Source organism: Drosophila melanogaster, chromosome 2R, assembly GCF_000001215.4.
Source record: "Drosophila melanogaster chromosome 2R".
In the NCBI taxonomy this organism is placed as follows: domain Eukaryota; kingdom Metazoa; phylum Arthropoda; class Insecta; order Diptera; family Drosophilidae; genus Drosophila; species Drosophila melanogaster.
The window spans coordinates 24580573-24602370 of NT_033778.4; the positions used below are offsets into that span (position 1 = coordinate 24580573).

Genomic DNA, 21798 nt, shown 5'->3' on the forward strand with positions numbered 1-21798 from the left:
CACACTGGCCATAATTGCACCGATCTGCTGCCAAGTTTGAGCAGAACCTGACTTCCAGTTGCGAGCGCACAGCTGTGGCCGAAAGCATGACGTTGGCCTGGAGGCGCTCCAAAGACACTTGGATACCACCTGGATACTTGGAAACTTAGTCTAGAGTGCTTCGAATCAAAGCATTTTTATAAATTTTAATCACAAACAAACATTAAAGAATATGGCAAAAAATATTTAAATTTAAAAAAACCTTAGCTAGGGAATATAGGGTTTTTTGTTGAGGTTTCCAGCCCAATGTTTCTCTATGTGCACACTTGCGATATGGGATGACCGCCGCCCGACCCTCTAATTATGCCGCACTCATTAGAAAGACAATCTGGACCCGCAGCCGTAGGTGTATTAAAGGGAGCCAGCGGAGCGTGGCCGCCAGTCCCGCCGGTCATCAAGTGCAGCTCAGCTGGACGACGTGTTGCTGCTGTAAAACTGGCAGCGACACCGCGGCCACCGCCAATTGAGGCGATACTATACTATGCCTTAGTGAAGAGATCGTCGGAAGAGCGCACATAGACTTGCCAATTGCTCCGAAAATCCCAGAGCGCCGCCACTCCGAATCTTGGCAAGACCGGTTGTCGGCCATCGTCTTGGCGTTTTCGTCGGAGTGCGAGTGGCTCGGTTTCGGGCCCAGTCAGTCTTGGCCAGGTCGGTGTGCGAGACACATCCACAGCGCTCAACGAACCTCTATCCCATCGATCCCATCGCTTCGATTTCGATTGCTATTCCGATTCGTTTCGATCCCGAATCGTGCGTGAGTTTTTCGAGTGGCGTAGCTCTGCGGTTATGGCTCCGTTTACCCGGTTCTAATTGGATCGTGCGTGTGGATTTGAAACGGCTTTCCGTGGCTCCAAGAGACGTTCATGGGTTTCCGAGATTTGAAATAGTTGCGGTTGTTGCTGTTGTGCCTGTGATGTTTCTGTCGTGATTTTCTCTGATTGTTGTTGCCCTTGGGAAGCGATTAAGCTCGACGGGTGGTTGAACCGGGCCAGTAAATACGTGCTGAATGATTTGTGAATCTTTTGAATATTTCGCGTTGTTTTCTGGGGAAGTGCAAAAGTGTCGGGAAGTTTGTTGCCTCAGTCTTTTGTGTTGAGACGGCGTAATAGCAGCAGCAGCAGCAGCAACAACAACAGCTCGGATTATTTGCCACAATTCGCACAAAGAGCAGCTCTTAGCGTCTCTTTACCACTCTTGGCCAACTCTTAAATGTGCAATTCCCGCAGCGTTAACATGTAAAACGAGTGTTGGCCACAAAACGAAATAATTATAGAGGAAGCCCGCAAAAAAAAAAAAAAACACTTAGGAAGTACATAAAAACAAAATCAAACTAATGTGAAACCAAAATTCGTGAAAATATCTAAAATCATCATCGTTCCGGGCAACCAGTTTAAGGCACAGCGAAATCGCAACAACGGACACATAACAAATTGGATTACGCAAAAAGGGCGAAGTTGGCTAGAGGTGAGTGTTGCGGAGTTGCTGTTTGAAAAGCCATAATCGAATAACCAGAAACCCGAAACCCGCAAAAAGAAACAGTTAAAATCAGGCAGAAAATCAAAGCTGTGCCGTTTGCAAAAACAAACCCAAAACAGCCTTAAAAGATGACTTCATAAATCGCCGACGCTGTGGATGTGCCAAAAATCCATCAGCCAAACCGGTTGGCTTCACTTCGCCTCGCTCGAAATTCGGAATTCACGGAATACCAATACTTGTACTCGGGGGAACAAATTGAAGAAGCGTTGCAATCTGTTTTCTGTGCAAATGAAATGGGCCTTATCTGAAAAGCGGCCTGAGAAGCCATCTGTCCGGGGATCTGAACCTGTTTGCCAAGGTTGCCAGTGGCCGATGTTGGCTGCCAAGTTCGCAGCCAGTTGCATCATCTGGGGACACAAATATGGCCGCGATGGGGTTGGCCATCGGCAATTGGCTATTTGAGTAGCCACATCACGGACATCCGTCTTCCATCCGCTTTTCCTGCCTTCTTTCCCGTTTTTCAATGCCCATTTCTGGATGCGCACCGCATAAGTAATGTGTCATCGGGCTCTTGGAATCAAAGGTCCATTCACATTTACCCCCACTCCGTGTGCGGCCATTATAAGCCAGAATCTGTTGCTAATTGGCTGACCCAACATTACCCACATGAGCTGAGACCGGGTTCTTCTCCTTGTGGAACTTTTAGCACTTCCACGGATCACACAGCCATAATTATGTTCGTTCCATTGTGTTCGGGTTGGCGTCTAAAGAAGCAATTAGAAATGTTGATTGATGGAGAGATGAACCCCGAACCCATCCCGATCCGACACTTGCATCATCTTTGGACTATGGGAATGTGATGCACGGCCTTTCCCTTTTCGGTGATGCATGGCCTATTAATTGGTTAATTTGTGGTTTGTTAGCCATCAAAATATTGTAGTTGGCCAATGTAATGGTCTTCATCTGCGTTGAATACAACGCCTTGACTAGTGAATAATGGCTCATCCGCCAAAGGCGTTTATCTCCAACTTCTGTTGGATATTTCCAAGTTCTCCGGCATTCTCGGAAAGCTTTGCGTCGAGGAACGCCAACGCAAGCGTAAAATTTGTATAATTAAAAGGCGAATCTGCGCCCGAGCTGCTCGAATACCAGTTTCTGAGCCATCGTGTAGTTAACTTGTTTATATAACAGCCAGACAACAACTCGCAGTGACCTTGAAGCGGGCACAAAATAAGGTAAAGACGGAAAATATGATTGTACGTATAATTTCGTATTATTTTGCTGCCTGGCGATGTGTGTGCTCAGCTAAGTGAGAGAAGTGAAGACATATGACGGATTTTTGGGGGTTTATGAACTAAGCCGAGAAATGCGTGTGGGCTTGATTGCCAAAAGCTGTGTGATTGATTTATAATCTCCCGCGGAAGAACTAACAAAGAAAGCGCCAAAAATGGTGAGGTCATTCAACCAGGCCAAGACCTTTTCAGCGTTAGATTTCCGCCTGCTCGTTGGTATTGATTTACAGTTGAAACGAAAGACTTAGGCAACGAACTTCGCGACTGCATTACTCATACGACACGTTGGCGCTCAGCACTAATTATGCAAAAACCCAAATGCTAGCGAAAGGCGTGCCCCAAACCCAGCCGTGAGTCACAAGCTTCGCTTGCCCCCCGTTAAACGGACACTCTGCATTGGGTTGCTTGTTTGTTTTCGGCCAAAATGAAAAGTCGTCTGGCTAGTTGATCCCCCACTCTCCAGCCTCCTCCACCACCACTGGCGAATTAAACCAACATTGGCAAACTCAAGCGGACTTAAATGCAGGCTTTTACCTTAGATCAACCCCACGCAAAACCCCGCGACTGCAGTCGACCGACCACGAGGTTGTTCAATTCATTCCAAACACTTTCAAATCCAAGCCTTAAAAGGGGAGTGGCAGGCCAAGACTTTTGAACTGCGGACTGTGCTCGAAGGAAGTGGGCACAGAACTGTGGCCAATACTTGGTGTGTTAAGTTCTCAGACACTAAGATATAAGATAAATAAATTATTGTAATATAGTAGCGATCGTCTATGATATCAATGTCTAAGTTTAGCATTTATGACACTACAAGTGATTTATCTCAGTGAAGTTCTACGCTCATTAACTTCAAGTACGAGACTATTTATGGTTTAGAGGAAATCCTCCTCAAAAGTTAGTTACTTAAGTACTGAGCCGAGGAAACTTGCATAAACTTATTATGGGAAACGTAAGGTCAGCTCGGCCTGTCATTAATAAGCAATGCCCATTTCTCGAACTCATCAGTCGAGTCCCTCATCACAAACAATAATTAGCTTTAAAAAAAAGGGGGCTCAATGAATAAGTTTTAATGATGAATTTGGCTGATTCTGACCAGCAGTAGCTGCCAATGTACGAGCAGCTGGGAGGCTGGATTTTTAGTACTTCTAGACGCGAAACCCCAGCCAAGCAAAAACGGAACTACAAAACTAGTTTCAGCTGTGCCTTTGGGCTGAAAGAAAAAAAAACCATAAAAACAGCGGGTAACAATGGGCGCCAGTCAAAAGGCAAAAAGCACGGCAACAGCAAAAAGAGCAAAATAAATGGCTGAAACTGAAATATTGTAGACCCGGCTGATAAAAATCAAACACATTCATGTCTACAGCTCAGCTCAAGTCACGTTCAATGCGAATTTCTTTGCCGTTTGTTTTTTTTTTTTTGCTATTTCGTACATATTTTTTCTTCGTGGCAATAAGCAAGCCTGCGGCCACAAAAATTAGGCGTCAAAATGGGAGAGAAAAATATATTTAGGCAGCGCCGCGGGCCGAGCGATTGTGGGTGTCCAATCAGCGGTTTGCATATTGGCCAGTTGGTTTGAGCCCAATTGGACATCTTGACAAATGGCAGAGAAGCTCGCCATTTGCAGAGAACTTACATAACTTCGTGACAGCAGCAAGAGCAGTGACACGCAACGCATTGGGCAGTTTTTGGTCTTAAGCCCAAACTTGGTTCGCACAGTGTGTGGCAAGACCCGATGTCTCCACGCTCCAGTTTGATGCGTGTGGCAACAACCAGGTCAGCGCATTTGGCCAAGAGGGTGGAGTTGCGTTTTTCCACTTTAAGACCCCCTAATGATGCGCGATTTTCGAGTTCTCACATTGCCTTAATGGCCAATTGCCCATTAGAGCCTGGTCGGCTGTCGTTGGCCCAATCTATTAAATCTATAAACGGAATCGGCGTTGGCGTTTATTGCAATTGGCCAACAGCAAATTAACAGCATTGTTAGCTCATTTGAGGCGAACAATGGCTGCGGCGAGACAATTGCACTGACCTTGGGACAATCGCCGGGTGGCTATAGGTTCGTTCCGATCCGCTGGCTCTCGGCTACCTACCTGACTAGCTATCAATCCCCCATAAAGTGCCAGCTAATTGCTGCATCTGAAGTCGCAATTTAAAATTCTAATTTCCAGAAACAAAGCAGAGCCTGCATACGCAAGCAGGTGAAAGTCGATGCCTCAATTGCCATTGATCTCCGACGCTTGATTAGCCCCAGCCCGCTGGCCAACTAGAATTTCGGACCTGAGTAAAAGTAAAAGCTGAGCCCGAAGTCTGGCTATAAAGCCGCTCTGACCTCAATCGGCGAATGGCCATAGCTGCCCTTTTTGTTCGACTCGTTAATTGCCGTCATTAAGAACAATGCGGGACAATCGCACAATGCATCTTCGCTCCGAAGTTCGCTTCAGTCTTCGGTCTTCGGTCTTTAGTCTTCGGAGGTCGGCCTTTAAGGCCCTAACCCGCCCCAACTTACTTTCTACGCCAGCGGAATTGCAGCGAAATTAGCTCTACGCATCGCTATGCTACACAGGAAGAAAGTTTGGCTCGATATGTGAATGCCATTGTACCTAGAAGACTATGGCAACGTGTTGAATTCGAAGTATTTGATATTAGCGGCTAACACTTACCCTCCTTACCTTAATTCTTATTTAATCAATATGTGAAATCTTCAAATTGATCTCGACATGACAAGACATTTTTCTCCGAGTGTGATTGATCACACTACGTCGCGATGTACGACGAGATTTCCCATTTTAATGGCAAACCGCAACCGAAAGTTGGTAGAACCCCACACATCCCCTCCACCACCACCATCAGCATAGTTCCAAATGGGTCAGCCACGTTATGGGTTTCTATGGGTTTGTGTGCTTAGCACAGTTTCTGTTTGTGATTTGCCAATGCCTTTGGCAATTCAGATTGGAACCAGATCTGAGTTTCGAGATGGGAGTCGTCAGATATTCTAATTGACTGGCTGAGGTTTCCAAAGGTTCCCAGATGTGCGCCTAGATTAAAGTGGTTCACCCAGATATGTTGATGGATCGGCGAGAGGTCGGTTCCCTTTAATTATCCACTTCATTGGGGTTTGGATTCGGATTTATTTGGAATCATTTCCAAATACTCAGCTGGGCGCAATTTCACGCACAGTTACGCGCTTTTTTCACGCTATTTACCACTTTTCCCATTTTTCCCTTATTCCCAGCGATTTTGCTCAAGCAGAAAGCCGTAAAGCTAAGTGTGCATTTCAAAACTACTTTTTTTGCACACCCGCGTTGGGTGTTTAGGGCAAATAAACTACGGGAAAATGGAAACACGCGAGGTCACTTAGCTGCCACATTAACATTAGCAGAGCACACACTCCAATGAAACTGCAATTGTTTAAACTTTTAACAAAAACATAAAGCACACAACTCTGTGGTCCGCCTGGCACGCAAAACCCATTTAATTTATTCAGTTGCACGGCCCATTTTGTTGGTTTTTTGTTTTCAGTCTTACCGAATGTTTGTTTAGTTGCTTCGCTGCTATTTGCTCTGGGAAATGTGTGTCAAATGAATTCAAATCGACACTCGTAGCCATTCGTTACATTCGAATGCACACGATTGATTGGACCGTGAATCATCAACGAATTATTTTCATTCTGGTCAGGAGTTCTTGGACACCAATAATACTACTTACTATCAATCCTCGACTACGAGTATTCTCGCATGCCTTCATTATGACTATGATATGACAAGGTATCTGCAATTTGTGCCCCAATTTCGTGCAATTTCCCTTATCACCGATGATCGCAATTGAAGGTCAGCTTGCCATTTCCACCGAACATTGGACATTGGGCATCATGTTTGTTTCCTTTGCTCGCTTTTTAGCCCGAACTGGGTAACGAGAGCAGATGCCAATCAAAGTCATTATTCATAATGCTCGTTGGCGTGCTCCGCCGCATTTTTCCAACTCATTTTTTGCCTGCATGAGGTGCGTTTTCAATCCGAGCTTTTTAGCCATGTATCTCGCTTAGAGTCGCTTGCGTCATTTGCTAATTTTAGCTAATTTATTGCAATGCCAGTGGAGGGGGCGCGAGTACGTTGGTGGGATGTTACTGGCTCCACTGGCGTCAGTTGGCAATTTGCATTCGGTTTCGAGCCACGTTTGTCTACTTACGGATCGATCGCCTGGTGTTCAGGAAGTGTGGGCCTCCAGCTTTGACAAATTGACGTGTGCTCACCGCATAATGCCAGCAATCTATCAATTTCCAGCGGATCTATTGACCCAATTCCGTGCTTCTCCCCGAACCAATTTCAATAGCAACCAGACTCCCAGCGAGATTACACCTCTCGGATAATAAGCGGTCGTATCTTCGAGTCTGTATCTTGATCCGGGGTGAGTGGATGTAGATAGAGTGCTGGTCTTGTGACATCATCACTCCGCTCCCTTGTGTGTGTGTGTGTGTGTGTGGTGAATGAAATGTGTTGGCAGCGTCAGCAGTAACAACAAATCATTATCGCCTCTCGGCCATCAGTGTAAGCCGCATTTTGTTGTCTTGCGACGCCCAAAACACCGATCCACATGCACGGCAAAAAAATGATCTCATTTCCGATATCATCTGGGTGGTGGTAGTATGGTACTATGAAATGGGTTTCTACAAAAGATCTACTTAGTTAAGACAAAGACATAAAATAGTATACATGGAGCACTTCTTTTTGAAACGGTTATTTCAATTTAATAAACCAAATTACATTTTTGATGGCGTGCCGAAGTATATTATCCGGGCTTATAGATGACTCGACTCCGATTGCCACATATTTCTTTCTGTGTAGTGACCACCATGAGGATGTGACTCGCCTGCAAAGTTCTCAGCGATCGGCAGGAAGTGGAAAACCGTTTGTCACGGGCTATTGATATGCGCTTAATATCTCGTAATGCAGCAGCTTCTGTTGCCGAGAAAATGCGGAAACACGAGTCATGATGCCACGCTGCCATGAGTTGCACTTGGTGGCTGTCTGTTTGCCCAGCGCTCGACGGCTGGCACCGCCGAGATGCCGAGATGTGGAGTTCCTCGAATAACCAGCACCACTTGGTGCGAGGCTAACCCATTTGCAATGAGCTAAGCCAGCACGCGAACCCAAATTCGCCGCTGTTGACTTGACCCATTTGGCAGCAGAAAGTTGCCTTTGGGCCACGATATTCATTACAGAATCGCTGTGTTCGAGTGATTTAGCATAATGCTATATGTGAGCAGTGGGTGTGGAACCGGTTTCGGCGGCTTTCAGTTTATATTTTCGGTTTTGACTATTTGCCAAGGCTTAATATCCGTCTTTCGGTCTTCTCTCACTCTTGCAGCTCGCACCATGAAGACAGGCACTCGAATGGACGCTTTCCACACGGCGCTGCACTTAATCGTAAGTATTCTGCACTGGGTTCTCTTCCCCAGGCCCATCGAAATGGAAAATTGCTGGAGTCGGCCAGAACACATCAATCAGGCAGCCCGCTGAATGACAATTGCATGCCAATGCGATTAACCTGGATGCGGGACTGGAGGCCACAGCGACTGCTCCCCTCCTCAGTATGCTAAACGCGAATCCGAGTGGCCAAAAGTGGCACACCAGCGCCATTCTAAGCCGCTTGGCTTGGCCCCAAAGATCCGAGATTCAGGTTCGGGCTCGGGTTCAACTCTAACCCAGACTGGCGAAAGTTTGCCAGTCCGTCCAAAGGAGCCTCAGAATCGTGAGAATGCAGCGGTTCCCCTACTCGCCGGCAACACGAAATCGAAATTTCCCCTTTAATTAAAGAAGCTTACTGGCGATGGATTAGGCCAGGGACTTAATTTCGGCTTGTCGTGATTTATGTCAACGCTTTGTGCTTGAAAAGGGGTCGGGCATCCATGGTCCATGGTCGGACCTGATTGGATCGGATAGAGTAGCATATATACCAACTATGCTAATGAGTGACTTGTCTCCACTTTCTTTGCAGACAATCGCAGCTCTGACGACGCACGCGGCGCAGATTCCAACGGCAATGAGTGAGTACATAAATCTGTTCATTAGGAAGCTAAACCGAATTCTATGGATTGGGACACCGAGCCACTGGGGGCCCAAAGAAAAATTGCCAGCCAATTGGTAACGCAGACAGACGCTGGCAAGATTAAACACAGTTGGGCGCTTTGTTAGTCGCTTGAAAAACATAAAATAATATTCAAATGAGCCATCGAAATCGAAGTTATCAACTATTGTAGTTTCCGCTCAAACAGAAGTAAACAGAAGAGAGAATATAATCAAATTGGGAATATTTAGTATAAATTTAAGGTTAAGTAGGAAGAGTATTTAAACACAAAGTACCTAGTTAGAAATCCATCATGACGTAACCAGCAGCTTACAAATATGTATATTTATAAAATGGATAGCAATGCCTGATGAATTGGTTCCCCTTCAAATTGGCGAAGCATTACCTAATTAGTTATAAAGGCACTCCACTTAATCCGCCAGCGTTTTTGCCATTGTTAAGTAAACCCGCTAAGCTGGCTGTTGTCTCTCCGGTTGCCAAATCTCTGTTGACTCTGTTTGCCAAAAACCAAAACGAGGTATTATAATCGCATGGCAAACAGCGGTCCAGTGAAGTCGCTTTGGAGGCTTTGGAGCTGCCTCATTGAGGGGCGACTGGCGAGCATTGCGGCACACTTCCTTCTGGCTTTCACATTGCGTTTTCGGCTGGGCTTGGAGTGGAGAGGGCTTGGGATTGTGATTTGGCTAAGACCCTGGTGACCTAGGAGCCATGCTCTGACAGCGATTGCTGGAGCAAGTCCAGCTAGTTGAGAAACTGCTGGTAGGTGAAGAACTGACCCTGGTTGCCACCTGGTTTTCGGTGGCAGGAGCAGCGACTGTCGAATATCCACTTCCGCTGCACCGGGTTGAAATCCTTGTGATTTCTTTAGGAGCTAACCTCTTCTTCTCCCAATTAATACTCTGTTTTGGAACATTAACTTCCTTGCTTAAGAGAAGGTGTAGATTATCGTGTAAGAAGGATCACTTGTGTAAAACCATGAACCGCAAACACACCTCTTCATCCGTGAGCGGAGTTGGCTCTGACTCTAGAGTTGGCTTCTTAGAATTAATTTCTCCTACCCTTTTCGTCAAATATGAGCTCCTTATTGCAGCAGCCAAAACCGCGATCAGGGCGTCGATTTGATCCTGGTCCACCTTTCCACTCATTTCATTGCTGTCTTGACTTATTTTCCGGCGCAATCTCGTCCATCTTTGCACTTAAAATTTGTCGGAGTCCAAGAATCGGTGAAAGCGATCGATAGTTTGCTCGAATCAGATCTAAATCACGAAGTATCTCATAAATGTATGAACCATAACTTAAAACTGCGAAGTTGATTTGTTTTTCTCTGCAACTCGATACACACGCCTATTTAGGCTTGCATTTTCTTTGTTCGCCAAGTGCCAAGGGAACAGCAACTTGAGGAAGGGCAACTTAGGCCCGGTCTAGTTCGTTCTATTTGAAGAGTGCAGCTCTGCTCGCCTGCGGAGACCGTAAAATTATACATAATAGAAAGCCATTAAATGTTTTATGTGCTCGCCAAGCCGCCGAGTGGATTCCATTCCAGTGGAGTAAGAAAACCGGCTCTGCGACGGCCGTGTTGCATGCAATTACTTTGCCAGAACCGCAGTAAGTGATGCGAAATGCTGCAAGGTTCGTTGAACCGCCTCGACCGAAGGCATCCCGTCCCATCGCATCCCATCCGATCCATATACACACCGCTGAATACACACCGTCAACTGCCAGGGCGAACGTGCCTGGGCAGCTCTTCTCCAGTCTGTTCTCTTGCTATTGGTCTTGCTCTTGGTCTTGGAGTTGCTCTGGGTCTTGGAATCCAATTGTGTACCTTTGCAGAGGAGCTAGCGGGGAGTTCTCGGCTCTGCGATGGCTGGCTAAAAGCAGGAAACGCCACGAGCACCTCCAAATCCCCGGCAGTGCATCGAATGGTTCGCAAAGTTCAAGGAACTTGCGGCGTGCCGTTTTCTAATCGCCCCGAGCTTCTGTGGCGTGTCTGCGCCCCCAGTTGCTGCTTCTGCCGATTTTCGAAGTTGCCGCTTCAATGGCTTCTCAATGTCATGAACATGCACTGAAAGAAACAACTGTGTTTGTTGATAAATAATTGCACCTAGTGTTGATTTTCTATCCTTTAACAATGAGAGCTAGATATATTACCTCAAGTCGATATTTGTGATTTTTCTTGATCTCTTTATATTTCTTTTATAGCATTAATTAAGTACAATTTGTAAAACCTTTGAATTTTTTCTCAGTTCATTGTTGTTTGCTATAGTCTTCCGCATGCCATTTAAAGTCTGCTTGCAGTTGCAGTCCTAACTAAATACTGCTCCCATGGGCCATTGTCTTGGCTTGCTCATGATTTATGCTAACGGCTCTCGAGGATGCCAAGGTGGATGCGGCATCCATTGGGTCGCCTAACTGTGCTTTTTTGGGAGTGGGCCTGTCGTGTTTCTGTTTGCATTTCATAATTTCCCGACATCGATTTCCCTTGCAGAAGATGCCCAGAGCTCGCTGAGCGATGCGATTGCGGCGGCGGAGGCGGAGGTGGCCTCCACCTCTAAGCCGGCGGTGGAGCCGAGTGTGCGGATCAAGTGCCTCTCCGGATCGATGCTGATCACCATTAAAGACGCTCCTCCGAACCACGAAACGGGCCTGTTCAGCGGCATGATCTACCCGAAAGGCCTGTCCAAGAACTCCACCTGCTTGAGCGAGTACAGGTGAGTCCGCACTTTAGCCAGTCCAATCTGGATTCTAATCCACGTCCCTCCACCGCAGAGATCATGTGGGCTCCCTGCGATATAAGCTGCCCCTGAGATCTTGCAACACGATGCCGAAGGAAACGGTAAGTCTAGAACCCCATCCTCCCCAGAAAACTCCCACTCAGACAGGTGATACGTATGTACATAGGTGACGCCACGTACCGGGCAACTCGTTCTGCCATTTTGGCATGCAAATAAAAAATTAAACATTAAGTTTAAGCACTTATAAGGCAGGCAGACCCGACTCATTGGTTACAAGGTAAAGTCCATATGCCAAGATGATGAGTCCATTGAAAGGTTGAATCTCAAATGGCCAACTCACGCACCTTTTGCGGCAGAACTAATGATGCGATTGTGATGGCTTCACGGAGATTCTATCTAAAATAGCAGTCGTTAGATGTGCTGGGTAAGATGGGGAACCATTAGTAATGGGCTTGGCAACTATAAATGTCTGTCGCTTAGTTAGAGCGAGCCAGAAATGATTGAGTGATTGCATAAAAGATGAATTTTTAAATAAAATCATTCTAGTATGTTGTATAGAAACGTGTCAGAAGCTTTTTTAATTACATTTGCCAGCTAGTTTCACTCAGTGCTAGATTTCCCAAGATCTCAGAGCCAATCAAGTGTATTACTGATCTCATGCGCCCGATCAGCCATGACGAGCTGTCTCCCATGTCCCTGTAAGCCATATCGAATGATCCGAAAGACGGCCGAGATGTGCCATATAAATTTCAGTCTCACATTGGGCTAGTCTAATGCTTATATGGCTCGACTTATTTATTGGCTCATTCACTCGATCGATTCGGGCAAACAACGGGCTGCGTTGTGCTCGGATTCATTTTAAAATCTCAATTAGCACTTAACCGGGCTAATGTGGCTGCAACTCACGCATCGGCTGGCATTTTGAAGCCACTGCCTCGGTCCGATTGTGGTACATATTAATGCAATTTCTCGGCATTTATGGGGCAGTGTTTTGTAATTCGCGGCTGCTGCTCCTTCTCCTTCCTTTCGCTTGATTGGATTGACACAATTTCTGAAATTACCAATTTTAATTGCAGTTACGATAGCCGCCATTTAGTCGATGAGGCAACAGAACCACTAGATGTTATGGAGGCTAGCTGCTTCACAATCTAACAATATAGATATCTGGAAACGTTTTATTGCGATTTAATATTAATTATGAAAAATAGGTACTTAGGAACAAAAAAACTAATAATAACTAATTACACGCCAAAAACTTTGCATAACTAAGTTCGCTGCCTAGTCATTTGTTTTTGATTGATTTTGGCAAAAAATCGTCACTCGCAGATTAGTGCTTGGATTTGAATAGAACTAATAGAGAATGGCCAGACTTGATAGCAATGCTTTTAGTGGTTAACCGTTTACAGATATAATGATGTTTTTACTCGAGGTCTACCAACCATATATAGCACATAAGTATTCTTTTCACTTAGTTCGTTGCCTAAGTCTTTCGTTTTTACGGCTTTGTCCTTCGCCGACCCGCCTTTTTTGTTGATCCAAGCAATTCACGCCGAGTGTTCAATAAGCAAGAATCAGTAAACATTATTTACCCCCCGCAAACAGTGGAAAATCAACATTGGCCAAGGCCCGTCGCTTGGTAGATGTCTTAAATGTTTGTCATTAAAGACGATGAGCGGGTCTCATCCAGCGTGCAGTCCCCTAATGGCAGCTATCCTGCCTTACGTCATCCGCGTCGAGATGAGCTCATTGCAGTGTAAAAAGTCGCGTGACAGGCCGACACATCTGCTGCCATTGAGCGACTGGTACTTGCTCCGCTGGAAGTCGAGGGTCTCGGCTGTGCGCATGTCAGGCATAATTAAATGAGCCACGAACAGTGCGATCAGCACTCACAGCACTCACAGGGTCGTCAGAGATTTTTAATTAAAAATTAATTGCTGCCATCCCAGAACTCTAAACTCCCGACTGCTATCGTAGGCAATTGTTCACAGCTCCGATAAGTAAGCCATCTCGCGTCGAAATCAATTTGTTCTGTTCGCTGGCAATGCGTTCATTGGCCACCAATGCCGTCGGATGACCATGAAAAGGCCAAAAGTGTTCGGACATGTAAGCGGTTTATGGCCGATATTGATATTTAAAGGCAGCAGCTACCGCCGTGTTTGGAGCGAAGGTCAGTGCGGCGACTGACTCCCACGCATCCGTTCCGAACCTGTTTTCCAGCCGATGCCATCCGATACATTTACACTGGCTCCGGAGCAGAGACGAGCTCCGTATTTACGCGGAGAAGTGTTATAATGACATAATAGGGCTTTCTACCGTTAGAACCGCCGCTGCCCGTGCTCGAAGTCTTAAATGTCACTTTATTATGCTTTTTATTGGCCATTGTCTCGAGATGATGATGCCCAGATGCTGAGAACTTACCCTCGAACATAACTGTCAACGGTTCTCGGGGACTTGGGCAACAAAGGAAGACCCTGCCCGCTCCATCTTCTTATTTTCCTAACAGTTTCTCGGCTTGTTTTAGGCGGAAACCGTGTTGGGCAATAAATCGCACTGACCAGCGTCTAAATCTACAGAAAGTCGGCTTCTTCAGCCGTCGATTACTGCCTGCTATAGCAACAAACATCGGTGCTGGCCATTAAGAATGGACGCCCGAGGAGGGCCCACTTAAGCGAAGAACTTCCGTGCCCAAATCTGTACAGACCCAATTACAAAACTTCCGAGCGGGCGGCGTGCATTGCATGGAGTACTCCGTCATTACCTCACCTTTCTTCCGCGGAGTTGGCTTTCGGTTGGCCAAGCCAAAGCCATCGAGTGTGTACTCGATTTGTTTCTGCTGTCCGCTGGAATTAGCACAATCACCGATGGGCGAATAACCCGTTACCAGTGCACAGAGCGAAAAAGTTCGAAGTTCGGGAAGTTAGATCGTCGTCTCTCAATATAAATATATTTTTTGAGGAACCTTTATTGGAATTACAAGGGGCTATATATTATTAATATGCTATATTTCCTTGAGTAATTCTTTAAGAGAATTCAATTATGAATCTCTGCATACTAAGCAGTAGGTCCTAATGAATTTGCTACCAGTGGATATCCAATTAAAGTTCTCTAGTAAGGGAAATTGCATCATGATGGTGGCAGTATTCTTGACTTCTCCAAGTGCCCAAGCAGAAGCTATTGAAATTCATCATGCAAACTTGGCTAATTTCCGAGGAGATAAGGCCCGCAGATCGCCGACGAAACGTCACACCTGGCTGATCGGCTCTAGCACCATTCTGAAGGCGACTTCAGGAAGTGCTCCACAGCCCCCATGGCTTGGGCATATGGTATTGTTTGACTTGGGTCGCACATTCAACTCTGAGGGGCGATTTCTGGCTGCAGCCAAGCGTGAATCTGTATGCATAATGAGAAGTCGCCATTCTACTTGGGTTCAGGTGGATGATATGACTTCTCGACTTCGGTATCCAGTTTTCGGAACTTATAAGATCTGTACAAGATGTTGTACAGCTCAGCTCGAGTGGCGTATTGGGGGCGAACGGGTTTGTTTTCCAGCTCTTTTGTCGATATGTGGTGACTTTATGAAAAGTTCCCATTTATAGGTAATAGATTGTAATGACACGTTCGTTTAAAATTCTTAAATGTAAATTAATCCTATCTTTCAGGATGACGGTGGCATTGAGTTCTTCAACACCATCGTGCTGCAGCCCCACCTAAAGCTCATCACGGACCTGGGACGTGGCTACCACGTCCGCTGTGCGTACAAGAGTCGGGACGCAGCCATGAAGCCCAAAAAGTACCTGCGCAAGCACGCCCAGAAGCCACAGGCCTTCCGCAGCGATGATCGGCGGGAGTACGGACGATCGCTGGACAAGCAGCAGGACGACGACCTGGACGAGGAGGATGTCTACGATGCGAATGCCCCGACGCAGGAGGAGGACGTGACCAACAACGAGATCCCCATGCCAGGCTGCCACATGAAGATCTACAACGACGAGCACAAAATTGCCGACGATGTGAAGATCGGTGATCCTCTGACCATTGTCATCAGCATCGATAAGCAGAAGGTTTACGGACTCCATGTCACGGACTGCATAGTTCGCGATGGTCTGGGCTGGGGAGAGCAGCGACTGGTGGGCGAAGATGGGTAAGATGGATTTCAATCCGTATGGATATGGTATATACAACACTCTGTTCCTTCAGCTGCCCCATGGACAACGAGATCATGGGTCAGTTCAACTACACCCAAGACCGATTGGCAGCCAACGTGACCTTTCCGGCGCACAAGTTCCCCTACACCACCTCCGTGTACTACCAGTGCAACGTGCGACTGTGCGCCCTGGAGGACCCCACCTGCCAGGAGGCTCCCCAGTGCAGCGGCAAGAGGCCCAAGCGCCAAGCCGCCGCGGACAGCAAGGAGGAGGACGGTCTGCCCGCCACCATTGAGGTCTTCTCTGGCCTATATGTGAATGAGAACGAAAACGCCAACGACAGCGACGAGGACGCGGTTTACAAGGAGAAGGTATGTGGACAGGAAATGTTTGATGGCATGTGATTAATACCCCTTTACCATAGACTCTGGACGACGCCCTGTGCGTTTCGCAACGCACCTTCGCCATAGCCATTGCCATCGCCGGATTGATCCTTATGCTAGCCGTGGTCGCCGCCGTTCTCTGCATCATGGCGCGCAGGAGCACCAAGACGGTGTCCAACTCTGGCAGCTCCATCTACAGTGGACCCTACACGAACACCGCCTTCTCGCACAGCAGCTAAGCGCGGGAAGATGAGGAGGATGGATAGTCCCCAGGAGGAGATTCTAAATTCAACGTTTCCAAAATCCAAAACACTCAAAGTGTTAAAAAATCAGATGGTTCCCAGGAGGAGATTCGGTCGCGCAGGTGCGCTGCGGTAGTCAACGATTGGTAGAGTTGGAGCCACTTAGTTTTAGGATGCCGGAGCAGTCAGACCAGTCTGGTCCAGCGGCTGTTTCTTAGATTAAGCCTAGCCTAAGTTGCAAATGATGTGCAGAGATTACCGGGCAATGGCCGGGGTCCATCCCCATTGCCCGCTAATGTCGCAGAGATCTTGGTCCACATCCACATTCGGAAATGGACACCCATCGAGCTCTGTTCCGCACAGTCGGTGTTGGACTCGCCCCCCCTCCTAAGCGTGTTTCTACATCCCTGACTAACCCCATTCCCAGAACAATCTGTCGAACTAACAACGAATGCAGCAGCCGACGCTCAGGTGATATTTGTACTCGTATCTACTTAATGCCTTACTATGAATGCACTACGCGTAATTTATTTACTCTTCGGATGACCAACTGCCCTTCTAGTAGAATTTCCTAAACACTTTCTTGTCATCGATTTACGTACTTAATTCCCATGCGGCAGGAGTTCTAGCCCTTATTATAATTCAGCCGTCCGGATCAGCCACCTATTATACATGGTATATATATAACATATATGAAGGCAGAAGTGAACAGTTCTCAAACTAAGCTCAGCATTTGCACCGCTTCAATCGAGCATTCCGACGTCCACTGCCAGGATGCAACCAGAATGCTCCTCTGGAGCCGTACAAGCCACGCGATTCAATTCATACTGAAGCTCAATTTAGTGTAGCTCTAAGTTAATATTAATCAATGAACAATAAACTCAAACTGACCCTAATATCTGAAAGTGAGTGACACTTCCTGTCGTGGATTACAACACCAAGCGGCACAATTTCAGTGTGATATGTCAGTGGAGATATGATCGTAGATACGTGAGATTCGGATTCAACTACTCCGAGTTACTTCCAATGGCGCCTGCCGTCCTGTTTCTTGTGTTTACCTACCTGATGGGTGTGTCGAGGGGCTCCTTGAACTGCCCCACTGGGAAGTTGAACCCGCTGCAGTTCCACCTGGTTCGCCAGTGCCAACGAGCTGCAGCTGATGAAGCTCTGGCCCTGGAAAACACATCCTCTCTGAAGGAATGTGCTGATCTGGCGCATGATATGCGTGGGCTGGCCTTGAACTACGCTCCAGGAGGACCGAAAAGGAGGCTAAATGCATTTGATCAGAGGTCCTTTGGCAAGCAGGGCGACAAGGAGCAGCGCATTCGAAGTCGTTTGAGTGTCTTCGAACAGCCAGGGGAGTTCTTCAACTGCCACGTCCTGAAGTGTCCTCAGAATAACACATTTTCAGGGATGGTCAATGACAGTCGCTTCGATTACTACAGCTTATATGGAAGGCCAACAGGTTAAATGAAGTATCTAGCGTATCTGTTTGGTTGAATAATTTTGTGGTTCTTGCTAGTCGTAAGGAACTACAGCTGCATACCGGAGGTTGGGCTGTTCGTGGTGTATACTCAGCCTAGTGCCTACTTGAATGCCTCACTGACCTGTTCAAACTCCTCGGAGTTCACTGGTAGTCTGGCCCACATCGCATCCGAACACAGAACCAGTTTATTGGCCCAATGGCTAGTGGAATTCAACAGGAAATCACAGTCTCTGGCAGAAGGTAATGTCTATCTGGCCTATGTGGGTTTGGCCTACAACAGCTCAACGTCATTGAGCCCACTGGACTTCAGGAACTCCCAAGGGGAGAGCTTGCAGTGCTTTCTTTACAGAGCCTGGGATGGTGGTCATCCTCGAGTTGGGTAGGCTGACAGTTTATTAGGTTAGCCGCCAATGCTATCTTCTCTAAATCTAACCGAATTTGCAGTGGTGATCTGGGCAACGCCAGCTGCGTGGCCTTGACGCCGCAGGGAACCTGGCAAACCCTGAACTGCGACCGGGAGCTGCCCTTTATCTGCGAAATCCACACGGCCCGGTCAACTTTCGGCTGGGAGCAGTCCAGTTCCGAGCTGGACATCGGCCCAAATGCAGTCTTCGAGTGCGGAAGAGACCGAGTCTGAGTCTATGGCAGCATGGATATTCGCAGCCGTTTTATTCACTTAAGCAGTTTTCAAAACACAAAAGCCAAATAGATATAGTTTAGTGGTGATTGCCCGCCTCTCGCACGCCTTGTGGAAAGTGTAGAATCTGTTGCAGATGCAGGACCACCGGGCAGCGCCGCTTAGTGGTACTTGTAGTTCCTGTGGTGCTTCAACTTGGTGTAGTTAATCAGATAGAAGAACGTCATGCTGGCGACGGTCAGCTGGAAGAAGGGAGCGATCCCGGCGCGCTTTGGGAACACGTACTTGTGCTGCCAGCGCCACCAGGCACGGCTCACAGCTCCGGCCACAGCGTTGGGGGTCTTGTTGCGGCGTCCCAGCCAGGCGCCGATCTCGCCCAGCTTGACCTGGCCGAAGGGCACATCGGCTGCGGATCGGAGAGAGCGGAGAGGTCGGAAAGTTGTTTAAATTATGTAAAACGCTGCACATTTTTGGGCAGTGCAAATGTGCTCTGTGCCTGCCGCAAAAATTACGTAACCTGCTCACCTTTGCCGTAGAAGCGAGCGGGGTCGTAGGGCCCGTGCACCTTGGGGTTGTACTCAGCTGGATAGTCACCGAATGCCATCGCGCTGGTTTGGTTGAGATATATTCTTAAATCGGATTCTTATGAAACATAAAATTACGCCTGCTACTTACTTCCTTCGATACTGACAGTATGACCAAAGCGGCGAGAGCTGGGATTTTCATCGACCAATATACCGAAATATACTATGTGCGAATTTATTGTGTGCGTCTCCGCTAACAGGGAGGATGTATTCGCTACGTCATCGATACAGCGAATATATCGATGCCCGATGCACGATGCACTTCTCACATCACTAAGCTCCAGTATATACAGAAATCAAATAGGATTTTTGCAAGCCTGGGCATTCGAATCAGAATCCAGCCAAAGCGAATCCAGTGTGTAAACAAAAACAATGAAACTGGAGGAGTTGCTGACCAAGGGAGCCTCCTCTCCGCCGGAGGACGACGACGAGGACGAGAAGGTGGAGCTGAAGCCGCAGAAGTCAAGCAGCGCCACCGCGGACGAGGGGGCGGAGAACGCGGAGGATGCGGCCGAGGATGCTGGCGAGAAGGAAGGCGCGGGTGGCAAGAAGAAGGGCACGCGCAAGAAACGCTCCCTTAACTGGGAGGAGGCGGAAAGGGGGCTGCTCCTTGAGGTCATCAAGTCCAAGGTGGCCTTCGTGGAGAACCGGAGCGTGGACGCCAAGAGCATAAAGGCCAAGCGTCTGGCCTGGTCGCAGATCACCAAGCAGTAAGTTGCGCCATTGGGCAGTGGAGCTCGTCTTATAATGGCCCTTCACTCCTTCCATTCCAACCCCCCATCCAGGTTCAATGCCCTTAACTTCCGCCATCGCCTGCTGGAGCAGATCCAGGTGCAGTGGCGCAGCATGAAGAACTCCGCCAAGCGGGAGCACCAGCAGAAGCATCCGAAAACGGAGGCCCTGGAAGGCATGCGGATGATCGAGTTCCTGGAGGAGATGCAGAAGGATCCGGTCACCTCGCGCAGTCAGACACGCAGCGCGAACACAAACGGCGCTCTTAAGAAGGAGCTCATGGACATCGACGAGGACGAAGACATGCCGCTGGCCGCTCTGCCCAACTCTACGAACGCCAGCGAGGACACGCTGCAGACCTCCACAATAGCCATCCCCTCGCCGCCGCCCTCCACTGCTGGCGGAGACGGGGACTCCCAGCAGGAGGGAAATCCCGCCCAGCTGCCAGCCCAGCGACGCAAGCGGACCAAGGCCAAGCAGTCGCCCTCGGGCGCCAAGACAGAAACGTCCGGCGAAACGGGGGAGGAGAACGAAAAGGGCGTAGGCCCACCACGAAAGCGGCGACAAAGGAATGTGAGTTTGAACACAAGCCGCAAGTTTATTTATTATTATTAATTAAGGTTTAGCTGAACAAGTTGCAAATTTTTGTGAAGGGGAATCTTAATCTTTCTTACTAATAATACTATCTCATCGTTAACCAGCTCTCACAGGCCCAGTCGCTGCTGTCCGACGAGAACGAAGCCTCCACCAACGCAGCTCCGAGCGCCACCCCAGTTGCAGACACAAATAGCCAGTCCTTAGATTTGGTCGCCGCCACGGAGATAGAGCAGAAGTACAAGCAGGACCTGTTTAGGCTGCTCAAGCAGGCCCGTCTGGCCGAAATCGACTACGCCCGGCGGGAACACGAGCAGAAGCTGCGCTTCGAGCAGATGGAGCAGGAGGTGAAGATGGCCTACTACCGGCAGGAGCAGGACCTCAAGCTGCGGCACATGCGCGAGGAGCACGACATCCGGCTGCGGCAGCAACGACGGGAGCACGAGGCGCGCCTGGGGATCTACTCGCTGAAGAGCGGTGGCCTGAACGGAAGCATACAGGATCAGAGTTCAGCAAAGTGCAATGCCAAAGCGGACTACAACAATGTCCACGAGGTCGGGCCATCGACCAGTGCGGAGGGGGCGCTGGCGCTCAATGCCGCCTGCAACTAGGGGCGTGGCTGTTGGCCCATATGCATATACAATACGAAGAGAGCCAGCAATTAGGGTGTAAGGCATTTAGAGGAAACATCAACAGTACTTTAAAATTTAGCTTGAAATATGTTTAGCGAAATGTAGCTCTTCCGGTCAGCCAGAGTAACCGGAAACGGAAACGTAAACGCCGGACGCGCATACAATACTCATCGACACACTCAAGTTGCCACTCGGACGAATGGACTGTTGTTTATTGTGCAATTCGCACGAGACGAACTCACAGGCATTGCATTTTCAAGAAATTAGTATTACATAATTGTATCCGTATCTGTTAAGTACTCCGGGCGAAGAGATCAATTCAAAATGCGGTTGTGTCGTCGAAAAAAAAACAAACTCGAAAATACTCATGCACAGACTCTGAATAAGTTCCCCTTTGCAGAACGCAATTTACTCATCAGTCAGTATTCTCTATGGCCACTGTATTATTTTTATACCTTCATTTGTTAGCTTTAAGTTTTTTTTACACAACTACTACTTATACTTGTGCTGCCACCAGTTGGGCTGCCGTAGTTGCAGATCAATGTATCCATTGTCCATACATTGCGAGAATCTTTTATAATTCGTCTAAGCATAAGTTACTGTACGTCGTGTTGTATAGCGCTGTAATATCCTGTCACCTGCTTCTGCTTAATTAATACCCTATATCGGGCGAGAGCAAGGTACGATTAAACCATTAGATAATGAAATACAAATACATAGTGTATAAACAGATGAAC

General features: G+C 47.7%; 4 protein-coding genes across 8 annotated transcripts; 3 read left to right on the plus strand and 1 right to left on the minus strand.

Moving 5' to 3' along the window:
* Window positions 1–672: 672 nt before the first annotated feature.
* Window positions 673–17290, plus strand: pio (piopio). Of its 4 annotated transcripts, NM_166677.3 has the most exons (9): window positions 673–796; window positions 1269–1506; window positions 8175–8233; window positions 8805–8853; window positions 11380–11602; window positions 11661–11727; window positions 15286–15767; window positions 15824–16142; window positions 16196–17290. In NM_166677.3, exons 3-9 carry the CDS (start codon window positions 8183–8185, stop codon window positions 16391–16393), a joined length of 1389 nt encoding a protein of 462 aa, NP_726461.1. In that variant the 5' UTR covers window positions 673–796; window positions 1269–1506; window positions 8175–8182; the 3' UTR covers window positions 16394–17290. The 4 variants fall into 4 exon arrangements, with proteins under 4 accessions (NP_726461.1, NP_001163295.1, NP_611938.2 ...); NM_001169824.2 differs by having other exon boundaries at window positions 673–1506; NM_001299920.1 differs by lacking the exons at window positions 673–796; window positions 1269–1506 and adding an exon at window positions 7135–7214.
* A 132-nt stretch (window positions 17291–17422) lies between these two features.
* Window positions 17423–18519, plus strand: CG13587 (uncharacterized protein; the record flags this gene model as incomplete). Its single annotated transcript, NM_138095.1, has 3 exons — window positions 17423–17861; window positions 17919–18261; window positions 18327–18519. The coding sequence occupies 3 exons, from the start codon at window positions 17423–17425 to the stop codon at window positions 18517–18519; spliced, it is 975 nt and encodes a 324-aa protein (NP_611939.1).
* On the minus strand, window positions 18516–19249 carry ATPsynF (ATP synthase, subunit F). 2 transcript variants are annotated; one of them, NM_138096.3, is made up of 3 exons: window positions 19195–19249; window positions 19045–19127; window positions 18516–18925 (listed from the first exon to the last, which is right to left on the minus strand). In NM_138096.3, the coding sequence occupies exons 2-3, from the start codon at window positions 19121–19123 to the stop codon at window positions 18681–18683; spliced, it is 324 nt and encodes a 107-aa protein (NP_611940.1). In that variant the 5' UTR covers window positions 19124–19127; window positions 19195–19249; the 3' UTR covers window positions 18516–18680. The 2 variants fall into 2 exon arrangements, with proteins under 2 accessions (NP_611940.1, NP_726463.1); NM_166678.3 differs by having other exon boundaries at window positions 19045–19225.
* A 125-nt stretch (window positions 19250–19374) lies between these two features.
* CG3548 (uncharacterized protein) lies at window positions 19375–21795 on the plus strand. Its single transcript, NM_138097.4, has 3 exons — window positions 19375–19813; window positions 19889–20408; window positions 20537–21795. The coding sequence occupies exons 1-3, from the start codon at window positions 19476–19478 to the stop codon at window positions 21038–21040; spliced, it is 1362 nt and encodes a 453-aa protein (NP_611941.1). The 5' UTR covers window positions 19375–19475; the 3' UTR covers window positions 21041–21795.
* The last annotated feature ends 3 nt before the right edge of the window (window positions 21796–21798 follow it).